The sequence below is a fragment of the Rhinolophus ferrumequinum genome, chromosome 24 (genome assembly GCF_004115265.2).
Source record: "Rhinolophus ferrumequinum isolate MPI-CBG mRhiFer1 chromosome 24, mRhiFer1_v1.p, whole genome shotgun sequence".
NCBI lineage: Eukaryota > Metazoa > Chordata > Mammalia > Chiroptera > Rhinolophidae > Rhinolophus > Rhinolophus ferrumequinum.
Window position 1 is genome coordinate 5,316,800 of NC_046307.1, and position 23,242 is coordinate 5,340,041.

General features: G+C 52.2%; 4 protein-coding genes across 12 annotated transcripts in view; 2 read left to right on the forward strand and 2 right to left on the reverse strand.

Annotated features, from left to right (window-relative positions):
- Positions 1–362: 362 nt before the first annotated feature.
- On the forward strand, positions 363–5,630 carry MXD3 (MAX dimerization protein 3). 3 transcript variants are annotated; one of them, XM_033095863.1, is made up of 7 exons: positions 363–598; positions 1,376–1,472; positions 1,751–1,856; positions 2,560–2,589; positions 2,717–2,831; positions 4,894–5,077; positions 5,151–5,630. In XM_033095863.1, exons 2-7 carry the CDS (start codon positions 1,403–1,405, stop codon positions 5,261–5,263), a joined length of 618 nt encoding a protein of 205 aa, XP_032951754.1. In that variant the 5' UTR covers positions 363–598; positions 1,376–1,402; the 3' UTR covers positions 5,264–5,630. The 3 variants fall into 3 exon arrangements, with proteins under 3 accessions (XP_032951754.1, XP_032951753.1, XP_032951752.1); XM_033095862.1 differs by lacking the exon at positions 363–598 and adding an exon at positions 998–1,122; XM_033095861.1 differs by lacking the exon at positions 363–598 and having other exon boundaries at positions 1,312–1,472; positions 2,560–2,831.
- Positions 5,631–5,893: 263 nt separating this feature from the next.
- PRELID1 (PRELI domain containing 1) lies at positions 5,894–9,088 on the reverse strand. The gene is made up of 5 exons (XM_033095864.1): positions 8,829–9,088; positions 8,029–8,254; positions 6,898–7,011; positions 6,707–6,785; positions 5,894–6,455 (listed from the first exon to the last, which is right to left on the reverse strand). Exons 1-5 carry the CDS (start codon positions 8,918–8,920, stop codon positions 6,307–6,309), a joined length of 660 nt encoding a protein of 219 aa, XP_032951755.1. The 5' UTR covers positions 8,921–9,088; the 3' UTR covers positions 5,894–6,306.
- A 70-nt stretch (positions 9,089–9,158) lies between these two features.
- On the forward strand, positions 9,159–11,391 carry RAB24 (RAB24, member RAS oncogene family). Its single transcript, XM_033095865.1, has 8 exons — positions 9,159–9,641; positions 9,725–9,793; positions 9,999–10,077; positions 10,188–10,255; positions 10,342–10,441; positions 10,667–10,717; positions 10,857–10,919; positions 11,037–11,391. Exons 1-8 carry the CDS (start codon positions 9,525–9,527, stop codon positions 11,099–11,101), a joined length of 612 nt encoding a protein of 203 aa, XP_032951756.1. The 5' UTR covers positions 9,159–9,524; the 3' UTR covers positions 11,102–11,391.
- Positions 11,392–12,578: 1,187 nt separating this feature from the next.
- NSD1 (nuclear receptor binding SET domain protein 1) overlaps positions 12,579–23,242 on the reverse strand; it is a 164,757-nt gene continuing 154,093 nt past the window's right edge. For 6 of the 7 annotated variants that reach the window (XM_033095854.1, XM_033095857.1, XM_033095853.1 and 3 more), the window contains 3 exons: positions 22,578–22,684; positions 20,542–20,746; positions 12,579–18,995 (listed from right to left, as the gene is read on the reverse strand). In XM_033095854.1, the coding sequence (XP_032951745.1) occupies positions 17,368–18,995; positions 20,542–20,746; positions 22,578–22,684 (1,940 nt within the window). In that variant the 3' untranslated portion in view covers positions 12,579–17,367. Of the gene's footprint in view, positions 18,996–20,231; positions 20,326–20,541; positions 20,747–22,577; positions 22,685–23,242 lie in introns of those variants that run through there. The other variant, XM_033095860.1, reaches the window with a different exon arrangement.

Consider the following 23,242-nt stretch of genomic DNA (forward strand, 5'->3'; position numbering starts at 1 on the left):
TCTTGGCCAAGCATGTCAGTGATTCCTCTAGGGGTGACTCTTAGAGAAACTCCAAGGTTTTTCCAAGGAGGCGAAGACTGACCGTCATGTGCCATGTGTTTACCCAGCACTATGTCTTTATAAAGAATCTAGTCCCTCCTCGTCCACCCTCTCCATTGCCCGGTCACTGACTGGGCCCGCCTGGCAGCCTCCGCACTTAAGTCTGTCACTGTGCTCCCGGGTGTGGTGCTGGTGCTGCTCCTAGACGTCACTGCAGCTACTCCCTCGGGAGGCTAGGAGGTCACTAGAGTTCTGCGGGAGGGAGAGGCCTGCGTGTAGTGCCCCGAGCCATAGAAAGTTGCACCTACCTACTGGGCGGCACAGGCGTGGGCTCTGAATCGTCAGCAACGCTGTCGCAGGGCTTCCCGAGCTTTACAGGAGGGAGGTCACTTCCCAAGTCACGGAGCTGAGAAGCAGCGGTGACAGGAAAGGAACCCAACTCGGTCGGCTCCAGAACCCAGGGCTCTCTAGCCAGCCGGTTCGCGTGCTTCCAGACTATGGCGGGGCTCCGGAGGTCGGTACACTACTACATTTCGTAGTGACAGCAGCTGTCTTGCAGGTGAGGAGGAGGAGCCAGGAGACTATTCCCATGAGCCACAATTGGGAACCTGAGGTCCAGCGGGGCCCACAGGGGCAGATGGCCAGCAGGCCAGGGCACAGACCCCGAAGCGCGGAACTGGATCCGCGCCCCCTCCCCCGACGCCTGCGCACTGCGGCCCCATTCCTCGCTCAGCCCCGCCCCCACCACAGGGTTTTCAAATTTGAAACCTGCTTCTTTTCCCGCCCGAAAGTGTTGACCAGCGGCGGGAGAGGGCGGGGCCGCGCGTAGCCAATAGTGCTTCAGAGGCTCCTCGGCCCCGCCCCGAAGGTGACGGCAGTTCGCCGCAGGAGGCAACCTGCAAATGGGCTGGGGCGCCCGCCCGCCCCGCCTTCGCGGCGCCCACGTGCAGCGGCCGGGCCAGGGACCTTCTGGGGACCAAGGGCCCCCAGAGCACCTTCGCTGTGCCCGGCCCTCGCCTCCAGTACGGGCTGGAAACTGAGGCCCAGAGACGCCAAGCAGCCAGTGCCGGGTCACTGAGCAAAGTGAGCTAGACACATCAGCCCCTAGCCCGGGAGTTCGCCCTAAAGCCGGGCCTGGAGCTGGCGCCGTAGCGTCCCCGCGAGAGTCCAAGGGGGCGAGCTGCGGTCCCGGCGCGTCCCAGAGGGGCGGGGCCAAGAGCTGGGCGTCCCGGGGGCGGGGCGTCCCGGGGGCGGGGCTGCGCGCCTGTGTTTGTTGCACCGTGTCAGTTACATTGTAACAAAAGTGGTGCAGCCGCCCCTCCCGCCCGCGCCCCAGGCCCGCCTGCCGCCAGCTGTCGCCGACATGGAACCTGTGGCCAGCAACATCCAGGTCCTGCTGCAGGCCGCCGAGTTCCTGGAACGCCGCGAGAGAGGTGAGGCAGAAGAACCTTTGGCCGGACTCCAGGCGGCGACTTCGCTGACACGGGCCTGGGTTGGACTTGGCTCCTAATTGGAAGGATGCATGCATGGACTTGGGGCAGTAGCCCCGGGACACCCCCACTTTCAACTAGAGAGGGGTCTGCTAGTGGTTGGGCTGTGAGGGGTTGGGGAAATGGACCTGGCGCCAAAAGCCCCTCCCTGACTGTGCCGTGCCAGGGGCGCCCGCTGGTACCAGCCCCAGCTTGACGCGGGTGGGGGCTCTTTCTGGCAGAGGCTGAGCATGGCTACGCATCTCTGTGCCCGCACCGCAGTACAGGGCCCGTCCACAAGAGGAGGAAGCGATCCCCCCAAGCTCCTGGCGCGCTGGACAGTGGGCGGTGAGGAGGGCTGGGGGTGACGGGGCGGGGGTGGGGGGCGGTGCGCGACGCCCCTTCTCGGGCCCCTCCTCGGCCCCCTTCCTCCTTGTTGCTTGAATCTTCTGGGCCAGGTACCCTACTCTGGAGACATTCAGACCCCTCTTGCCGTCTCTCCACCCCCCCAAACACACACCCTTCTATTCACTCAAGGACTATTTCTTGAGTACCCCTGATATGCCAGGAACTGTGAACAAGGGAATTCTGGGTCCTGCTTCCACTCACGCTCCTGCGCTCCACCTATCAAACCACTCTCTTTATCCCACAGGCTTCCTCCTTTTCTCTCCTTGTCTCAACATTTTGCACGATGTTCCCTCCAATTTGAGTGCTTCTCCCTTCACTACCTGCTTTGGGTAGCTTGTGTTTCCGGCTCAGCTCACTTGTCCAGGAAGCCCTTCCTGACTGCTGGTAGGGGGCTTCATTTGGACCTCACAGCCACCATGGGCAGGCCTCTCTCAGCATTTGCTGCCCCCACCTACCCACCCACCCCATGTGTCTCTGCTACCATCTGGCAATTCAGGTGCCTGAGGCCAGCACAAGGTCCCCACACTGAGCTAGTTGGGGGCAGGCATCTGTAGTGAGTGGGTTTTGAGCCCCTGGGAGCCTGGTACTGAGGGTGTGGGCAGCAGCCGACACCCCTTTACCCCATCCTCCCCGGCATTGGCAGGTCTGTGCACAACGAGCTGGAGAAGCGCAGGTGAGTACCAGCCCTGCCCTGACAGCACCAGGCCCCAGGAACCGCTCCCTCTGGCCTGGCCTTCCCTGCCAGCCCTCTGGCCAACAAGACTGGACTGGCACTGCCCTCCAGACCCCTTCCCCTGCAGGAGGGCCCAGCTGAAACAGTGCCTGGAGCAGCTGAAGCAGCAGATGCCCCTGGGGGCTGACTGTGCCCGATATACCACACTGAGCCTTCTGCGCCGGGCCAGGATGCACATCCAGGTAAGGGGCTACCCTCGCACCCTGGGGCCAGCTTGCCAGGACGGGTGGAGAGGTGTAGTAGGGAGAAGCTGGATGGAACTGGAGAGAGGCCTGAGGTCATAGCCCCTCTGTGTGACAGGGAACAGTTCTCCGTGCTTTTTTTAGTTTCCACATTTTTTTAAATGTGAAGAAAAGCAAAAAATAACTCAGAGGATTGTTCTGAGGCTTAAGCTTCAGTGTTCACCCAGTAAATGTTCACTGTTGTTTTTACAGCTATTACTCCTTCCATCCCAACTGTAAGGCCCTGGGCCAGGCTCTTAGCCTCTTTGGACTTCCTTTCCTCCTCTGTATGGGGGACATGGCTGTTGGGTCATGTGTAAGGCCCCCCTGGAACTATAGTGGGGTGGTCCTCGCTCTTCCTCTCCCTGTCCTTCAAGTCCTGTTCTAGGCAATCTCTCCTGAAGCCACTTTGGGAGGCAGCTCCAGAGGCCAGGAGGGGGAAGACTCTGAGAGGGACTGTCACCCTTGTTCCCAGAGCTCTGCTGCTGCCCCCTGGTGGACATGAGTGGGGTGTGCTGACTCAAAGCTCCAGGCAGTGGGGATTAGGAGCTGCGTTGGAAATAACAGAGGCCTTTCCTGGCCCTTTTGTCTGGGGAAGAAATGGAGGCACAGCCCGGCTTATGAGCGGCAGATTCAGAACTCAGGCCCAGGTCTTCTGACTTGCATTCTTTCCTCCAACAAGTATTTATTGAGCACCTGCTCTGCCAGGCCCTCCTAGGCACAGGGGGTTGTGGCGGAAACAGCTGGATGTGCCATGTGGCAAATAAATCAGTGTGGGAATTGTCCGCACTGTCCCATAGGTGCCTGAGTTCCTGTTATGGTGGCTGAATAACACCGTGGCTGGATAGCAGGCCCCAGTTTGTCACATGGAGCTTGCCTGGCCTGGTTCTCGGAGGGACGGTGTGCCCCTCAGGTGCTGACTGGCTGGTGGGCAGGACCCAGGGATCGCTCCTTCCTGGAAGCCCCATCACCCCTCTCCTGGACTCCCAGCTTCCTGGTTTGCCTCCACCAGGCTGTCCTCCACCTTGCCTTAGGATGTTGTTTGCATCACATAGATCTGTCCAGGTCTGTCTCCTATGAAAACCTTCCATGGCTCCTGACAGGACAGTCTCAGACCTTATTTCCTGTGAACTCAAGGCCCTTTGCAAGTCAGGCCTTGCCACTGGCCTTTTTTCGTTTCATCTCTTCCCCATTCCCCATAAAAAAGCCGAACTCTCTGTGCTCTTCCCGGTCTCCCTCTGCCCGGCTGCTTCTCCTCCCCCATCTTCACCCAGGCAGCTCTTACTCATCCTTCTACACTCAGTCCCAATGCCCCCTTGTCCCGTGCTCCCCTTCTTGTTGACTGAAGGCTTCTGCCCACTGAAGGCTCTGACGTGAGAACCCTTGGCCTTCCAGTTCCTGGTACTTGGGCTGGCAGAGCTCTGGTGGGGGTCAGGGGAGGAGATTAACACTGAAGCCTTAGGGATCTTGGGGGGGCCTTGACCAGGAGTTACAAACTGGTAGCCTTTTGTTTAGTCTGTAGTTTTCTAAACGTTTAAATTAGTTGGCAGCACTTAAAAGGGCATTTGACATGAAACATCTGACTTTCCAGCTCTCTTAAAGAAACTGGGAGATCTGGCAGCACTGGGCGTTTCCACGTGGCAGTAACTGGCTGGAACCTGGAGGTCGCCTTCTCCTTCAGCTGGAGTACACACTTGCCAGTGTGCCATAGTTTGTCCCTCCCATCCCTGTCGCTTGATACCAGCACCCGCCACTCCTTCACTTCACATCACCTGACTAGGCCCCGAAGGTCTTTGAGATTGTGTTGCTCTCCCAACCCCCACCCAGCTAGACAGCACTCGGGGCAGGAGGGCCTGCAGGATGTGGGAGCAGCCCTCTGGGGCCTAGATCTAGTGAGCCCCCCGCCCCCCGTCTGGAGCAGGCAGTGACCAAGTAGCCATGGCCCGCTCCTGAGTGGTGTTGGGGTGAGGCTCTGGCCCCCCAGGCAGCTGACCCCAGCCCCTTGCTCTTTCTGGATCTGCAGAAGCTGGAGGAACAGGAGCAGCGGGCCCGGCGGATCAAGGAGAAGCTGCGCAGCAAGCAGCAGAGCCTGCGGCAGCAGCTGGAACAGCTCCGGGGCCCCACAGTGGCGGGTGAACGGGAGCGGCTGCGGGCAGACAGCCTGGACTCCTCAGGCCTCTCCTCCGAGCGCTCTGACTCAGACCAAGGTGAGTGCCCTGAGGCGGAGGGGTGGGGTGGGCAGTGGGGCCAGGGCTCCTGACTGGACTTGTCTCTGTGCAGAGGAGCTGGAGGTGGACGTGGAGAGCTTGGTGTTCGGGGGCGAGGCCGAGTTGCTGCAGGGCTTCAGTGCTGGCCAGGAGCACAGCTACTCGCACAGCGGCGCCTGGCTATGACCCCCAACGACCGAGTGCACCTCTGCCCTCAGACCACCCTCCGCTCCACTCGGCCAGGCAGGAGCCCTCCCCAAGCCTCAAGGGCTGCTTGGTCACCTCCTGTTGTAATGGACTAAAAGGACCCTTGTATGGGAACAGGTGCTCTCCCTGGGCCCACTGCGGCCCCAGTCCCTCCTGGGGGTGGGGGCCTCGCCTCCCCTGAACGCTGCAGGCAGGCTGCTTGGGCCTGAGCTGTCCTTCCAGGTGATTCTTTTTTGTAGCACTTGGCTCTGCTGTCCCCATGGGGACAGGAAGCCTCTTGGACCCTCATGTTCCTTCCTAGACAAGGCCACTGGCCTTTACCCCAGATACTGTACAGTATTTTCATTAAAAGACTCTTTCTTAACTTCCTGTCCATGGTTTTGCCTGATGAAAATGGGGTAACTCCCAGACACAAACTAGGAAAGAGGAAATGAGATCTACCACTAACAGTGTTGACTGCCCAGCAGTGCTCCTTTAACCCTCAGAGCTCAGAGGCCACCTGTCCCCACTTTGTAGGTGGCACTGAGGCTGAGTGGTATGACTTGCTTGAGGTCCAAAGCCAGGAAATAGGGGAGTCAAGATTCGAACCAAAGCTTTCGGACTCCAGAGTTGGGGCTGATTGAATTCAATAAGTATTTATTGAGTGCCTATTAAGTGCTAGGTACGGTTCCAGATACTTGGGACATATCAGAGAACAAAACAAAGGTGCCTGCCCTCATGGAGCTTACAGTCTACGTTTATGACCACTTTGCCTACACCTTGTCTGTGACCCTAGGTAAGTCACAGCATCTCTCTGCACCTCGGTCCTCAGCTGCCCGATGCAGGAAGCAGCAGGCCTGGCCCAGACGTGGGTAACGTGTCCTGTGCATGTAGATGCCAAACAAGACACCACCCCCAACCCACCACCCACCACCCAGAGAGCAGATTGCGCTGGAAGTTGACGTTTAATAATAAAGTACAGGGTGAGGGCAGGGATGGGAGCTGGGGGGTCTGGTGTGCGGCCACCCCAGCACGTCGGCTGGCTACACGAACTGCCGCTGCTGCTGCTGCTTCTTGGTGGCTGCCTTGCTGGCAAGGTCTTTGGCCTTCTCTGTAGCTGCCAGTGCCGTCTCCTTTGCCTTTTCCTTTGCTTCCTTGGCTGTCTCAACAAGGGTTTTGGAAGGGGCCTCACCTGTAGCAAAGGGCAGGGGGCTGGCTTCAGGGGATGCCAAGAAGACCCACACAATCACTGCCCCCAACGTTCACCTCCTGCAGGCCAGGCCCCATTGGAAAGGCGGTATTTGCCCCAGGGTACACAGAGGAAGATTTCCTGGCTTAGAATGGAGCAGTGACAATCCTAGGTTCTATACTAGTCAGGGCAGCTAGGACTTGACCCCAGCCTCTGCCTGGGGGGTTCCCCCCAGCAGTGCCCAGAGCTCTTACCTTGCATCTTGGCCAAGATGTATTCGAAACCCTTCATCGTCTTGGTCACATTGCTTTTGAACCGTGCGAGACCAAATTCCTGGCAAAAGGTGAGAAGGGGAAGGATTCTGAGCTGCGCACTAACCCTCAGCCCAGTCTCTATGCCAAATGCCCTGGGCCCGGAGCCCCAGCACCCCCACAGCGCTGCTCACCTGGACGGCTCTGGAGACGCCAAATAAACTAGAGGAGACCCAGGCTTCCCGGTGGATTTCGGTCCAGCCGCTGTTATCAGAGTTCACACAGTAAACACATCGTTCCTCCACCACCTGTGCAGGGGGTCAGGCCAACCACAGTCATGTGCGAGTTTCATTTTGCCAACTTGACATAAATTTGATCCCCTGCCTCTTTTCATGAGGGAAAGCAATAAAATGAAAATTCATTCCTTTACCTGCATTTACACGAAGAGCAAGCATGGAAAGGTCATTTTACTCCCTACAACTTCTCCTCTGACCCTTTAAACTAGAAAGCACATCGACTCCTGAGATCAGCAGAGGGCCTTCCAGCTCCACCACGGCCCTGAATTTGTTTTGTACTTTTATGTCTAGATGTGTACAGTCTTTTTAGCCTGCCTTCCACCCGATGCAGCTCTTGCCTCCCTGACAGTCCAAATAAAAATGGAAATCTGGCAGCTGTCAGATTTCCAGGGAGGAGAAAGTGGACCAGTATTTCCAAGAGAAACACTGCAAAGACCTGTCTCACAGCTGGACTGAAAGATATTTCTTACAGGAGGATTACTACCTGGTTAATTTAGAAAACAGAGGTAGTGCCCAGGGTGGTCTGCTGTGAGGCCTTCAGATAACTCCGGGGCACTGTATTAAGCTGCCTTCCCTGTGTCCTTGAAGGTCACTTCCCTTCTCTGAACTTCACTTTTCTCTTTGCACAAGAAAGAGTCATACCCACCTCCCAGGGTTATTGTGAAGATTAGCTGAGAAAGAATAAAAGTTCTCTTACAGCTTCAGGGTATTCATATGTGGGAAAATACTGTAGAATGTTCTGTAAACTGTGGGTTTTCAAGTTTTAAAGGCAAGAGATCAAAGGTGTATGGAATCCTCTTGCCCCCAAATCTCAGGCAGAAACGCATATGTAAGACACCCAAGAGTTTAACTCCTCTAGCCCACGTGGCTAAGAGACCCAGATCCTCCAGGAACCCTTATGGTGTGATGGATTCCTGTTTGAAAACCCGTGCCTCCCTCCGTCAGCATCACTGGCTCCCTAGCCATTGCACCTGGAACTCTCTACTTCTGGGGGGCGGGGGGGGGGGGGGGGGCGGGGGGCGGTCTCACCATCAGCCGGCTGTGGTTGATGTTCCAGGTGAAGGTGGTCATGGTCTGGTTCTGTGGGTCCACAATAGAGTCTTCCAGGATGTACACCGAGTGAGCAACATTGGCAGGAAACAGTCGCTCGGCCCAGCGGGGCATCCTGTTGGTCTTGGTCAGGAGTCTCCGGGACAGGAGCTTCTGGTCAGGGGTCACCTCCCGGTGCACTATGTCTTCCGTTAAGACATGTTTGCTGCAGGTATCGGAGTAAAGGTGACCCTCGGGAGGCCGCCCCTGAGAGACTGCCCCTTGGGGTTCTACATCTGGAGCCTCTTGGCCCAGAATAGCCAGGCCTTCCCCCAAACTTGCAGAGTGATCTGTGTTGTGGCTCAGACTGAAGGAGAGTCGCTGGAACCTATCCCAGGGCAAATTCCAACTTCTGCCCCCTCGCTGACCTGGATTCCTGGTAATTCCAGCAGGGCTGGCCTTCGCGATTTAGTACACCGCCGGGGAGCGCCACAGGCAGAGCAGTAGGCGAGCGCTCAGAATGCCAATCCCAGGATCCCTCCCAATTCCTGTGCCGCCGCCTCTTCCTGTCTCGTTACCCCGAGATGAGAGAACTTTAGACTGGGCCTCAGGTAGACCGCCGCCCAGGCCCAGTGTCCTCCAGTACCTTGCAGGCCTGGCCTGGCCGCTTCCCCGATAGGGTCCTCTTGCCCTAAAGACGGCCACAGTTCCGGCGATCCCCTACCTCGGACCCGATGTCGAGTCTTACCCTGCCCCACACTTCAATCTCCAAACAGCGAGGGGGAAGCCAGGCTACGTACCTATAGGGATTCGGGTACCGCTGCCAGAAGGCAGCGAACACTTGGTCCCAGGAACTCCGGAGCACGCTCTGGCCCAGGAAATGCTTCACCATCGTCCCGGCAGGGGCGGGCTCAGCACCCGCGCAGCATCAGGGGTGCAGAGCCCGGGGGGCACGCGGAGGCCAGGCCGGGGCTCGGCGCACGCCCGCCAGGCTCGCAGCTCAGTCACCACCGTGCCGCGCCCCACCAGCCGCCGCCATGAGGAGTTGTCAGGCCGCTCACCACTTCCGGCGCAGCCGGGCAATCCTCACCACTTCCGGCGTCCACGCACGTGATCCAAAGCCCGCCCCCTCGCCCTTTACCCCTCCCCCGGGGGAGTCGCAGCGCTGCAGGCTGGAGCGGGGTTTGAGAGGACCCCGGGCTCGGTGGGGAATCCGAGCCTGAGCGGTGCCTGAACCCGGCGGCGAGCGAACCGGGCGGCGGCGTGCAGTGCCGTTGAGGGCGCTGCCCCGCGCGCTCCCAGGCCGTCCCGGTCCCTGGGATCTTGGAAGGATCAGCGCCCGGGGCCGAAGAGCGGGGTCAGGCGGGTCGCTGCCAGGGCTCCAGCCCGACGCGGGGCATCGACTGTGGCTTGGGCGCTTCCTGCCCGAGCGGAGATCCGGGTTTACCTCGCGCGGGGGCTCAGGACCCCGACGCGGGTGAGGCTGCCCCGGGAGCATGAGTGGGCAGCGCGTGGACGTCAAGGTGGTGATGCTGGGCAAAGAGTACGTGGGCAAGACGAGCCTGGTGGAGCGATACGTGCACAACCGCTTCCTGGTGGGACCCTATCAGAACGTGAGTGCGCCCCGCGCGTCCGGGCACGGGTGGGAGGGGGCTAGCTCGCACCCGCGGCCCTGATCGCTTCCCCCTGGTTGCAGACCATCGGAGCCGCCTTCGTGGCCAAGGTGATGTCCGTCGGAGACCGGACGGTGACTTTGGGTATTTGGGTAAGTTCCCTGGTCAAGCAGTCCTGGGAAAACCCATTCCTGAGGAGGCTTAGGTCCTGTCTGTTCCTGGCTGACTTGTGGCCTTATACAGCCCATTTCTCTTCTCTAGACCCCAGTTTGAAAATGGGGGTCTGGAGGACGTAGTATTAGTTTGCAGCCTTGTAGCTCAACTCAGGCCAGGGCTGAGCCACCCCCTGCCCTTCAGGACACAGCGGGCTCCGAGCGCTACGAGGCCATGAGCCGAATCTACTATCGGGGTGCGAAGGCAGCCATCGTCTGCTACGGTAAGGGGGATTCTGGCCTGTTCCTCAAACAAGGGGTGGTGGGTACCAGGCGAGCCTTATGGAACGGCCCCTGACGCTTGGTTGTGCCTCCTCCGTGCCCCCACACTAAGACCTCACGGACAGCAGCAGCTTTGAGCGGGCCAAGTTCTGGGTGAAGGAACTGCAAAACCTGGAGGAGGTAGGTGGCCGGACCTCACCGGAGGACCAGGGGCGGGGGCTCTGGTGGTCCGTGCGGAGGGACCCTGACCTTGTGTTCTGCTTCAGGGCTGTCAAATCTACCTGTGCGGCACCAAGAGTGACTTGCTGGTGGAGGACCGGCGGCGAAGACGTGTGGACTTCCACGATGTCCAGGACTATGCAGATAGTAGCTGCTCCTCAGCTCCCCGGGGAGGGGCGGGAAGTGGCTGCTCGGGTGGGTCAGGAAAATAAGGGACTGGACTGCCTTGGCAGCCATGGCAAGATCTCCTGGGATGGCCTTCTGCTCCCCCTGAACCGTGGGATCCAGAAGAGTCCATGAACTGTCAGGCTTCCCCTTTGTCTGTGTCCACACGATTCTTAGGTATGAGGCTTTAGTCAATTTTCTTTACAGATATCAAAGCTCAGCTCTTTGAAACATCCAGCAAGACAGGCCAGAGTGTGGGTAAGTGCTGTCCTGGGTCTCACAACAGGCACACGCAGGGGCACCAGAGGAGGCAGAGAAGAGCCTAGAGGGCTGGGTCACTGGGTGATCCCAGGGCTGTTGGCATCGGGCCCTCACTGATCATCCTTTTTCCTGCCAGACGAGCTCTTCCAGAAAGTGGCAGAGGATTACGTCAGTGTGGCCGCCTTCCAGGTGATGACAGGTGTGTGCTTCCCTAGCTTCTGTGGAGACTTCCTCTAGGCTCTCAGCATCTGGCCCCCTTCACATTACCTGGTCCCCCAAAAGAATGGTGCCAAACTGCCACCTCTCTCTTTGACAGAGGACAAGGGCGTGGACCTGGATCAGAAGGCAAACCCCTACTTCTACAGCTGTTGTCATCACTGAGTCACCACTCACCTGGCCTGGGGGAATTAAAGGAATTCCCCCAGATGGGCTGGACCTAGCTCTTCAGGGCTTGGGTGGTCAAATGTGAGCTACCCCAGGTCCACATGCCAGCAGAGGTGGCACATGCCTGTGCTGGCCCATGGAACGGATGCAGCATTGGGCTGACTGGTGGGCATCAGGAGGGTAAGGGCTGATTTGGACCCCAGGCTTCTGTCCTGGACAGCACTTGTGTCTGCAGATTACTTAAGTGGCTTCTGATTTGTAAATAAAATCAATGCACTGAGACTCACTCAGCCCCTTTCCCTGCTGTATAGATTGGGTGTCAAGACACCTAGTTCTTTCTTGGGCCACCTGGCTGGCCTCACTTCCTATATTAAGGCTCCTTCCAGCTCTAGTTTTCCTTTGGAAACCAAGTTCACTTTATCCCAGGGTTGTAGCTGAAATAATAAGAGAAACAAAAGGGCCTTTTCCTGTACTTTAGTGGGGGCAAAGGTAGGGTGAGAGGCTGGGGTTGGGGCACTGCAAAGCTCACAATTCCTTCTTGGTGCTGAGAAGAGCAAGGCAGGCACTTAAACGGTGTCCAGAGATCAAAGGATCAAGCATTCTACCCCAGACTGGCTGGTTCTACTGAGTCTGACACATCTAGGTCCATGAGTCATGCCTGTGGCTCAGATCCCCAGCTTCTCGTCAGCATCCTACAATGTGGTTTAATGGTAGGAAAACCATAGGTTCTGCAAGACAAAGAAAGGTCTTTGGCATCCAGATTGGGATCCAATTCAGCTACTAAGTTAGAAAGGGACTTAAGCTCAGTCTGTTTCTTAAGTGTAAAATGAGGTATCGGCTGCCCAGTGCAGGGCTGTGAAGATCATGAGTGAAAAAGTTAACTCCAGCACTGAGTCACGGGGAGGTATCCCAAGGTTCTCCCAAAGTGGAGTTTTGGGCCTTGGAGACCCAGATATTTCTGAAGGATGATGAGGTGTTACTGTAGACAGGACGGACACTTCCTGTCCAACCAAAAGGAAGCATCTGGGACCCCTTTCCAGTACGGACGCTTGGCCTCTTTGCCTCTGCTTTCCTGCCTTAGGCCAGGGCCGGGCCTCTGGTACCCAGCACCTACGTCTGAAGAACTAAAAACTTGGCCCAGATGGTCTGATTCACTCAGGAAGTGCTTTGGTTCCACTTCCTTTTTAAAAACCAATTCCTCAAAATACCTTTATTTCATGGGTGACGGTGGCTTCCTGTGCAGGGACTGGAACTAACATCAGCCACTCCCCAATTTGAAAAATACCCGACACCTCATGGCTCCCGGAAGCCCACACCACTCCCGTGAGACGCTTGGAGGAATGGCTCAGCTCCACTTTGTCCCCATCTGGGAACTAGCTCAGGGACTGCTGCTGCTCCTACACCAAACCCCTCCTCCCTCCTGCTGGGCTACATCTCCCCATGGACAACAAAACACAACACAGGGCAAGGGCCATAAGAGTAAAGTTAAACTTTACTTTACAGTAATTTTTTCTATATACAAAGAATTACAGTACATGTTTATGGGGACTCCTAGCACAGGGCTCCCCTTTTCCACTAGGAGTTTCACTTACAGCTGACAATCTATGGGGATTAAGGGAGACAAAAAAAAACAAAAACCCCCCCCAAAAAACAGTGATGGACCTTAGTTGATCCCCCCGCACCCCTTTCTTAAAAATATAAAGCTAGATCTCTATTGTCAGCTTGTTTCTTTGCCACGGCATAGAAAGTTGCTCTTCCATGAGCGCCTGTGAGCTGCACCCACCCAGCTTCTACACTCTCACCTGGTCGACACAGGCAGCACCCACCTCAGGCCCGGAGACCACCTCTTCTCGGCCGCTACCCCAAAGTCAAGCACCAGAACCATTCATTTGTTCCTCCTCCCTGGGCTCACAATCTGCAAAGCTCTGCTTGACTTCCAGGGTGTCACACCTAAAGCCCCTCAATAGCCTGATGTTTGGAAAGTCATGGGAAAGCAGCTCTAGAGAAGGGAACACATACAAATTGAACATGCTGTTTTTGCTTATGTTGGTAGGAGACAGTTCTCCTAGGCTGTGGATTTCTAATTAAAATAAACTTTCCACTTCCTTAAGAAAGATTACCTTTAATCTCCTTAAGCGATAGAGGTGCTCCCACGAGAGGAAGAAGTAGAGGGGCAGAAGGTAACCGAGGGAGACCCTGCGCCTGGAGCTCTCCGCCATCCTGTTCCAGGCAGTGTGCATGGAGGCTACAGAAAAAGGTGACACCAGCCTTAAGAAACTTACTGGCCACCCTCATCTGGACACGTTATCTCTTCCACTGCTGGACTGCACTGGACCACTCCAGGGTTGGGTGCAGGTTTCACCAAGGCTCTGCCTTCTTCTCTAACAGAGCCTCAAAGAAACTGTTCGACATAACATCTCTTCCTCTCAAACAGAAACCCGGGTTTTTTGAGTCACCAGTCCCTTCACCCTTGGCAGTGCTTATTTATACCATGAAATTAGCACCATCGTTATTACATTTGTGTGTGTGTACAAAGCAATGATCTATTCTGATTTCAATTTATATTACAGCAACTTCTGGCCCTGCTGCACTGGTCCTAGGACGCTCAGCTGAGAGCTGACTGGCCACAGCCAATGAAAGTCTCCTGCAGCAGCTACCTAGCTCTAAATGATCTGGAATGTCTACCACACTCAGCAGCCAAAACATTACTCAGTAGGAAAGGGGCTTTTGTGGCAGCTCCTTTCCTGCCATGATCTCAAGAGAGGTTAGGACACGGGGCAACTCTGACCTCCTTCCTGGTTGAGGAATCCTAGAATGACAATATCCCCCCCCCCCCGCCCGAAAAGCCTTAGGAGAACCCACTTTATAGGAGCTGAGGGCAAAACCTGTCCACGTTTAGTGGTCTCCTGATTCCTTTCCACAGGGGAAGCTGCCAGGACCAGACTTTCTTCCTGCCATTGTGTTCTCATGAGGCGACCTGGGGGTCCAGGTGAGGAGAGGCTGCCAGGCCTGGGAAAGGATCGCTGATGTACCTCACGCCCTGACCATGGTGTGGGGGCAGAGGATGTGAAGAATTATTATTTTAATTAATGCCAAAGATGTAGATTTGGTAGTTTAGAAGAGGATCAACACAGTGATTTAAATCACCTCAAACTCAGTAACTTCAGGGGGAAGCAGATTTTTAAAAACTTGGATTCTTTTGTAGCAGGGACAGCTATTTTGCTATTAGAATGGGTTCGCTCCAGTAGGAGGCAAATGAGGCTTTAAATTTAAAATTTAACAGTCTCCATAATTTTCCCCCCCTGACTTACAATGGTTAGGAGAGGTATTGGTTTTCCAGCTACCTATGGAAGCTAGGGCTTCCCCCTCGGAAAGGCTTCCTGGGGAACTAGCTTAGAGAAAGACTCTCGAGATCCCGATTTCCAAGCACTCAGCCAAATATCAAAATACCATCCTGCACAAAGACCAGGAGTTTCTAAGAAAAGATTTCCTTTTTACTGCCAATTCATACCCCTGGAGAAAAGGTCTCAGTACAGGCTCCAGAAGTCCCCAGTGGCTGACAAGGTCACTCCCCACCCTCGTGCGAGTCTCACATCCCAACAGTCCTTCTGTATCTGCTTCCAATGGTTCGGTGACTACTTTCGTGATGTCAACAACCTAGGGTCAGATGCTGCAATCAGTGGGCCTGATAGTTGAATTTCTAGTTTCCATTCAACCTGAGAGACACTTCCAATGGCCCTCATGAAAGCCTGGCAGCCCATCCATATAGATAAAGAATTGCCTCCTCCCTCCAAACCAAACACAGTTTAGAAGTTGTTTTCCCAGGCAGGTCTGGAAGGAAGTTTCCAGTGAATGGTGGAGAATGGGAAGAACCAAAACAAAACCACAAAGTGGCCAATCATGGCCCACCTTTCCCTCACTCTTTCCTGTCCTGTGAGACATATCTAGAGCGGCTGTCAACTCAATTACCTACCAAAGCCTACTTCAGAGAAGCTACTTCAGGATCAAACTTCTCCACTTAAATTTTTTTACATAGCCTGCACACCCCCCCACAAAAAAATTCACAGTTTATTTCATGAAATAAAGAGCTACGGTAATTTAACACACAACATAGTGAAAGGAGATTCTGACAGTGCAGTGCAGATATCTTTTTCTGATCACAACTACAGATGACAGGAGAGAAAAGGGCACAGGACTGGCACCAAGCAAACCCTACTCATACAACCTAAGAGATTAGGGAAAGAGACCTACTAGCTGCAGTTATATACTTATTATTCTCACACATGATAAATACTTAATATAACGAACTTTAATGTTCTGGGTGGATTTCTTTAAAAATATCTTTTTCATGGTTTAAAATTTTTTAAAAAGAAAATAAGATGCTTTGTTTTCTCTTCCTTTTGAGCAGAGCCTTTTCTCTCTGATGATGTGGAAAGAGAGAGAGGATGAAAGGGGAGAACTAGGCAGGTGGAATTTACAGAAGAGATTCCGAGGTCTAAGTGAGATGCAGGGACAGGCCCCTAAACTCAGGGCAGCCCTGCCCAACCTTGTGCCTCTGCCTGAGTTCAAGTGTCTCAACCCCAGAGACAGACTTTGGGAAATAAAAGCAAATTCTCTTTTTAATCTTTGTATAAAGCGCAAATGCTTCTATAACAATTACTGTTCCCTCCTTAGAGTAATGGGAGTAACCTCAATAGGAACTTGGGACAAAATACAGAATCCTGTTGAGGGTGCAAAAGCTGTAACTGAGACAGAATGGCCAGGAGACATCTGGGCCAGATGGCCTGTTGGCTAAAGCTGCTGGCTAGTTGGCAAAGCAGAGAGGTAAACATGTTTGGTCTAGGGACAAAAGAGGCGTGGGTGAATGGGAAGGAACTGGCCAAACAGCGCTTCATATTGGCCATCGGCGAGGTGGATGAATCGAGGGGCAGGGTAGCACCAACAGGTTCCCCAGCCCTTGAGCCCCAGCTCAGGGCAGCAGTAACAGATAATCAGCAGTAGGAGGAGTCATCTCTTAGACTGGACATTTGTCTAAATGCCAAATCCTGCCAGTCATCTTGCCAGTCAGAGTCCTGGCTTGCCTTTGTGCTGTCAGCAGGCTGGTACTCCTAACACAGAGCCCAGCAGTTCGCAGCGGGAGGGTGGTAGAATCCACCAGTGAAGAAGAGGACCCCCTTCACTCACGTAGGAGAGCAAAGGATCAGGAGAGAAGTACTTTTCCATCAGGATCTGACACCCTCCCTTGAGCCGGTGCTGATCTAGCCCAGAGCTTGCCAGAGATCCCCTATGTCCACTGCCCGAGACGCTGAAATCTGAAAGCACCTGAGTGTTTGGGGTACGGGCATGGGGTAGGTTGATGTAAAGGGAGGAAAATCGGTAGAAAATAAAGGTCAGCTTGCCAATTGCCTTCTTACACTGTGGGAAAGCTACGTCCTAGAGCCCAGTGCCCCAACCATCTGCTGTGCCAAGTACAGATCTGTAGACTCGGCACAGCCCCGGCAGAAGCATCCGCGGCCACCCAGCCTACAGCCCCACTGGACGCTCTGCAGCCCACTCCCGCCTATAAAGGAGACATCCACATGAGTGTGCGTGAGTGCACATGCACACTTGACCAGAAGAACCTTACTCAACACAACCATTTCTGGGGCCACAAAGGACATTACACAATGAATCTGGAACCCGAGGGCCCCTCAGAACTTCCTGTTATTTCCTGTCAAAGGTTCTTAAAAACAGACGAGAAACCCAGGCAGGCATGTTAGGCTCACAGGGATTAGGTCTTATTATCTCTGTATCTCCTAGCAGTGTCTAGCACCTGGCCTAGCACTCGTGAATGCTCAAGAAATCACCAATGATTTGAACGGATATCAGTTCCTCCCAAGGGTTCATCAGGTGCCCACAGCGGGGCTCCATGGAGCTCGAGAAATAGCGCTGAGAGCCCCTCTACCTTACAACCTGACCAGCGGAATTGAATCCCATGCTTGACTCCAGAGTGGACTTTTTATTTCAAGTTGACCATGTGTAAAGGTAGGTTGAGGGAGAGACCCACGTCTGTCTCCTTGGCTGAGGCGCACTTGGATTTCCATACGTGGTTCATACAACCACAGCCCCCACTGCTAATGTCACAAGAGTTCTGAGTGTTGGGATATAAAGAAAGAATAACAGTGGGAAAGTGTTGGGGTCTGTGTTTTAAGGGGAAAAAGGAAGATTTCCTTTCCCTAAGAACCCTGGGGGTAGCTGGTCTGGTCATGTGACATTTACTGGTATTATTTCTGTTCTGATTCTGCACACTTGTGACTGGAAGGAGCCTGGTTAAGAGCTGGAAGTGTATTCTGCTCTGGTTTAGGGTTCTGCCCTCTTCCAAGAGACCAGCAAGTCTGTGCCAATGTCTGTGTGCTCCCAGAAGACCAGCAAGACTGCGCCAGTGTCTGTCCGGCCACCATGGGCCAGAGCCCTGGCCCTGGTAAGGCCTTTCCCAGGGCCCAGGGGCTCTGCTCTGTGGTTGCCAACTTCTTCTCTTCAGTGGAGAGGGAGGATGGGGCCTTCCCAAGAGGCCTGAAGGACTGCCCACTCTTGGCAGCAAGTCCAGGAAGCTGCTGGCCTCCGGCCATCTGCTTCATCTGCTTCACCAGGCCCAGTGCTTGGTTGGGAGGCCCTGGGATCTGCTCAGCTCCTGCAGGTGCTCTTCCTGAGGCCTGAGTTGCTGTCTCATATAAAAAAGCCTTGGCAGGTGTCTGAGAAAGAAGTCTGGCCTGGGTGAGTGATTTAACAGCTTGCCAGGGGTGCTCCAACGGGGCTGTGGCTTTCCCAGAAGCCTGAAGGACAGGATCTGACACACTGCCTCTCTCAACAGCTCGTGGCATCTGCCCCAGACCTTTGCTGGCAGGCCAAGAGCTGGACTCCAACACTGGCATCTTCTCATCAGCTTGTGGTGTGGCCTCATGAGGAGAAGCTGCCCGCTCCTTCTGGCGAGGAGTCATGTCTATGAGATCCCTCACCAAAGCAGCTCTGTTTTTTGACTGAGTGTTCTGGTCCACAGGCCTCAGTGCTTTTTCTTTAGCTACCAGGGTCTGGACCACAGCTGATAGCACTTTGTCAGGTGGGAATCTCTGGGACAAAGAGACATGGGATTTGTCTGGGGATCTGTCTGAAGCCTGGGGATTGGGGCTGCTGGTGACTAGCAGTCTGTCTGGCGGTGGAAGTCTCAGGCCAGTGGGGACTGGGGTTTTCTCCAGTGACTGGGGCCTTGGGCTGGCAGCACCTATGGATTTATCCAGCCTTGGGTCAGCTGTCCCCAGAGGTCTTTCCAGTGGTTGGGACCTGACTGAGGGTGAGGAGCTTGGGCCGTTCACTGGAGAGGGTTTGTCAGATAGTTGGGGTCTTGGTCCTGCCACTGCAGGGGGCCTGTCCAATGGCTTCTGGCTGGAAACCAAGGCTTGGGGTTTGGTCCCCGACCCAGCAAGGTCCCTGGCCCTCTCTGGAGGCTGGGGCCTGGAGTCAGTTCTGTCAGGAGGTCTCTCAGGCAGCGCTGGCCTCTGACAAGTCCCTCCCAGAGCTTTTTTGGACAGTGCCAACGTCTGGTTGGTATCGGCAAGTGGCTTGTCCGACATCTTGGGCCCCTGAGCAGCTCCTCCTGATGATTGCTCTGCCAGGTGAGTGCTTGGGCCTGGAGGCAGCGATACTGGGGGAGGCACATACTCACGGATCTCCCCAGGTTCAAGCGGGTTGGGCCCACAGGGGTCATGCTCAGTACAAGACAGACGCCCATCCAGTTTGGAGATGAACAGCATCCCTTCCCGGTGCTGCTTGCAAAAGGAGCTGGGACACATCTCACAGAAGGAGGCTGCTTCCTTCCCGCAGATGTCGCACTGATGCCAAGGACACTCCCATTTCCCTGAAAACACAGATGTGAAACCAAAGCTTAGGAAAACAAAAGATATATACGAAATGCTCTGGAACCAGGACAAAGGAGTGGCTTCAAACTGGCACATACTGCAGTGATCTCATGCCTCCCCTGCCCCAGGATCTCAGCTTCCTCTTCTGCACAACCACATATAAAAATAACAGCCAAGTATCAAGTAGCAATTGAGTACCAACTAAATATACATGCAGAGTAATTCCTTATTTCTATTTCTTGCAAGAAAAAAACCCCCCAAAACAAAGCTCCCCTTAGATGGAATGTGAATATTACTTTTATATTTTTGCAAACTCCATTTGTCATATATAGCCTTTAAATATTCAATTCTAAGATGAAAAATCTCGGCTATTTAAACTCCTGCTTATTTGGTTATTAGTAGGAAGAGGGAACAGATATACAAATGTAAAAAAATTTTAACTCTTGAAACTACCAAAAACTTTACCTGTGCTGTCCACACAGATGCAGTGCAAAAAAGATCCAAAGCTAATCTGAACTGCAGTTTACCTGCCCCATTTCACGACGCCCGAGTCTCTGTGGACAGTGTTCCCACCCTGGCTTCTTCCAGATAAACTCTGCTAGATCTTGCTTCTGGCTCCTAGGCAAGATAGTTCTATCTCAGCCCATGCCAGCCACGGCCCTGAGAAATTAATTCTGAAACAATTTTCCGTTTCCACCTCCTGGCACTGACAGGTCAATGTTATGGCCTTGCCCTCACACCACCTCAGTTTCTATTATTTCATTACTCTGGCAATCACAGAGTAATGAAATAACTGTGACAAAGGCCCTCTCACTCCCAGCCCAGTTCTTTTCTTTCTGCAATTCCTGGAAGCATGTCAGGCCACTAGTTATGTATAATCTCCTCAACCAGGAATGGCTTTCTACTGGTTGCCACTCACCTTTGTCATTTAAAATAGATGATAGGCCCAAATCCCTAAAATCTTCTAATTCCAAACCACCACCCAAAGGTTGGTGACTTCTCCAACCACAAATTCCTGGGTGCCTTATCTGTCTAAGCAGCTTTCTCACGTGGTACCTGACACAGCTATAGAGGGAGCGGGCTGGAGGGAGGCTAACAGGGTGTCAGTCCATACCTCACTGACTAGAACGACCCAAAAACTCCACTCTGTCTCAACCTCTCTTTCTTTAGAAAGAGAACATGATTTTGGCCTTGAAGTCAGAAAATCTGGCTTTTAATCCAGCTCCTCCATCTACACGCTCTAATGTGACAAGTCATCTCACCAAACTTGACTCTCAGTTTCCTCATGTGCATCATGGGAAGGTGAAAAGGTCTCATCTTTATGGGTTGCTAGGAGGACAAAATAACATAACAGAAATGTAAATGAAGCGGTTGACACATATCAAGTGAGTTTCTGTTCCTTATCTAAACCTCGGGGTTCTAAACCTCATTTATTTCCAGAATGAAAACCTGGGCCATATCCTTTCAACACTGCATGGGAAGACCAAAGGGCTCTGAGAATCTGGCAGAGAACAAGGAGAACTCTACATGGATTTTGGTACCAACCTGCTGGTCGCTTGGTTAGATTGAGACAGTCTGCGTGGTATACTTTTGGGCACCCCGGCTTCTTACAGGAGACAAGCTGGCCAGCATCGCCACAGCTGAAACACTCATCCTCTCGCTCCTTTGTGATTTCCCCTTGGCTCCTGCGCTTCCCCTGTTGCTTCTTCTTGAATTTCTTTGATTTTTCTTCCGTGGCAATGGGTTGATTCTAGAGGTCAGATATTGAGCAGTCAGCATTCTGTCGACACATTAGTTGTATGATCTTGACCAGGTTAACTATCCTCTCTGAGCCTCAGTCTCTCCTCTGGGAAGAGACAATCCTCATAGACTGTTGTAAAGATAAGAGAAAATGCAGAGAAGGCACCTAGCATGTCACAGATACTCAAAAAATGCTTGTTTTAATTGTAACTTTTGTATCAACTACTCCTGCCACCTGAATAAAAAAGAAAAATGTTTCATTTTGTTGACACACAAGGCTGGTGTTAAAGGTCATCCTTGTATAAGTTTTATTATTATGTTTGTCTTAACTTCAAAACTAAGGAAGAATTGTGTGCGTGTGTTTGTGCACATACATTTCTTAGTTTAGTCATCAACCCTTCACTGAGCGCTTAGTATGAGCCATGTGCTAGGAAGACACAGAAAACTAATTCATGGTCGTTACCCTCAACAAGCTACACATCTTTAAGTAAAATTAGATTGATGTCCACCACTCCCCAAGACAGACCCTGGTGCAGCCAGCAGGTCTCTTTTGTGCTCCCTGCGGCTCATAATTAGTCATCAAACCTGGTGGTTTTCATCACATTATTTATCTTGGCCTAGAAGCATCCAGGACAAATCTGATTTATTTCTAGTGGATCTCCCATTTCTAATCTTCTGCTCTCAAATTTTTCTCTCACTGATTCATGTATGAAATGCTACACAGACCTTAAGGATGCTGAAACTGACATCCCCAGTGCACGAAACACCATTAAACTTGGGTTAAACTCAGGTACTATTTTAATTTATAGGGAGTAAGTCAACTGGACATCTTAAGGAACAAGACCATTTAACCAACCAACTATAAACAAAAAAACAAAACAAAACCCAAAGTAGTATAATCTTATTTAATAAGATAAAATAATTAGTGGGTGATCTTCAGCTTCATGTGTTGCTGCTCAAAATGACTGCCCTCTTTAGTTACTGGTTTCTATGCTAATTTGCATTTTTCAGTTCTTAATGTTGATTTCATAATTAAAAAACATAACAGGAAATGCCCAACTAGAGTCACCATATAATCAATCTACTGTGCATCAAAGTTAAACTTCAATTTTCATTGTGCTGTTACTTATTATAGAGAAATCTGGAAATATCCAGATGTTTACTTACTACTGTCCAGCCATTATAGAAAAAATTTAACTAAAAAATGATTAAGAAGACTATGTAATAGCAAGGAAAGTTTTTATAATATTTATGAAAAGCAGGATACAGACTTGTAAACAATTCTTAACAGTTATAGAATTATAATTCAGTTAAAGTGCACATAAAAAACCAGGAAGACACAACGTTTATACTTTGTTACAATGGTAAGATTAAGGGTCCTATGTTTATCCACAGTGTTATATTATGTTTAGAAACTTCAATTCATTGAGAGAGAGAGAGAGAGAGAGAGAGAGAGAGAGAGAAAGGGAGAGGGAGGGGCAGCCAGATACCAAGAATCTAAGCAGCAAGCAGCTTACTAGGAAATGTGAATGAGATCAGCTGAGACCAATAAAGACATGAGAAGTAAACCACTTTACAGATTCCTATTTTACAGCTTTTTATAGCTAGAAAAGTATCACCAATTAGAAGTCAGATTGCTCAAAACACTTCAACAATACCCAAAGATACTTTCTTGTGTAATCAAACTGATCACCGGAATGCTTAGTTAATTGCCAGCGGCCTTACTGACAACTATTCAATGTCATTATTTCAAAGAGACATCTTCTTAAAAGACTCAGCCCTGCACTGAGTAGGGCAGGAGGGCCACACCATTATTCCCGATGCAAATGTTTGGAAGGTACCTTTGGCCTTACACCCAAAAAGCCACTGCAATTCGGGGCTCCACATTTGCAAACGGTCTTTCCATTCCCAAGACATTCTAGGTTGTAGTTGAAGGTAAGTTCAGTGCCTGTATAAGAGACCGTGAAAATATTAATATCTATGGTTTTAATTATATTATTTCTGTATTAATCACAAAGGATATTGACTTAAGAAAAATAGATTAATTTTAAAAGAATAAAAAATTTATTAACTTCTAAATCCACTATATTAATAAATTCTAAATTCTGTAACATTAATTAGCTAATACAACCTAATAAGAGAAAAACTTAAGTGGATTAACAAGTAATATTTAAACTAACTTTTACTAATTATTCCAAACTTTTCTTGATTCCCTCTACTAATGCCGTAGAGGTGTTAATATCCCGAGTTGTTTTACATTTGTTTTCTAACCTTTCAGATTCAAAATATATTACTAAAAACCAACAAAAACAACTTACTTTACACTGCTTTGCCAGGCATCGGGAATGCAAGTATGAAGAAAACCTGTTGGTCTGTGCCAAGGTGAGCACCAGGCAGCGCTCAAGGGACAGACATCTCAGTACAGAGTCACACCGGAGAGCTCTAGCCCACAGACCTAAGCCCTGGCTTATATCCCAGTAACACCACAATCTAAGATGAGTGACTT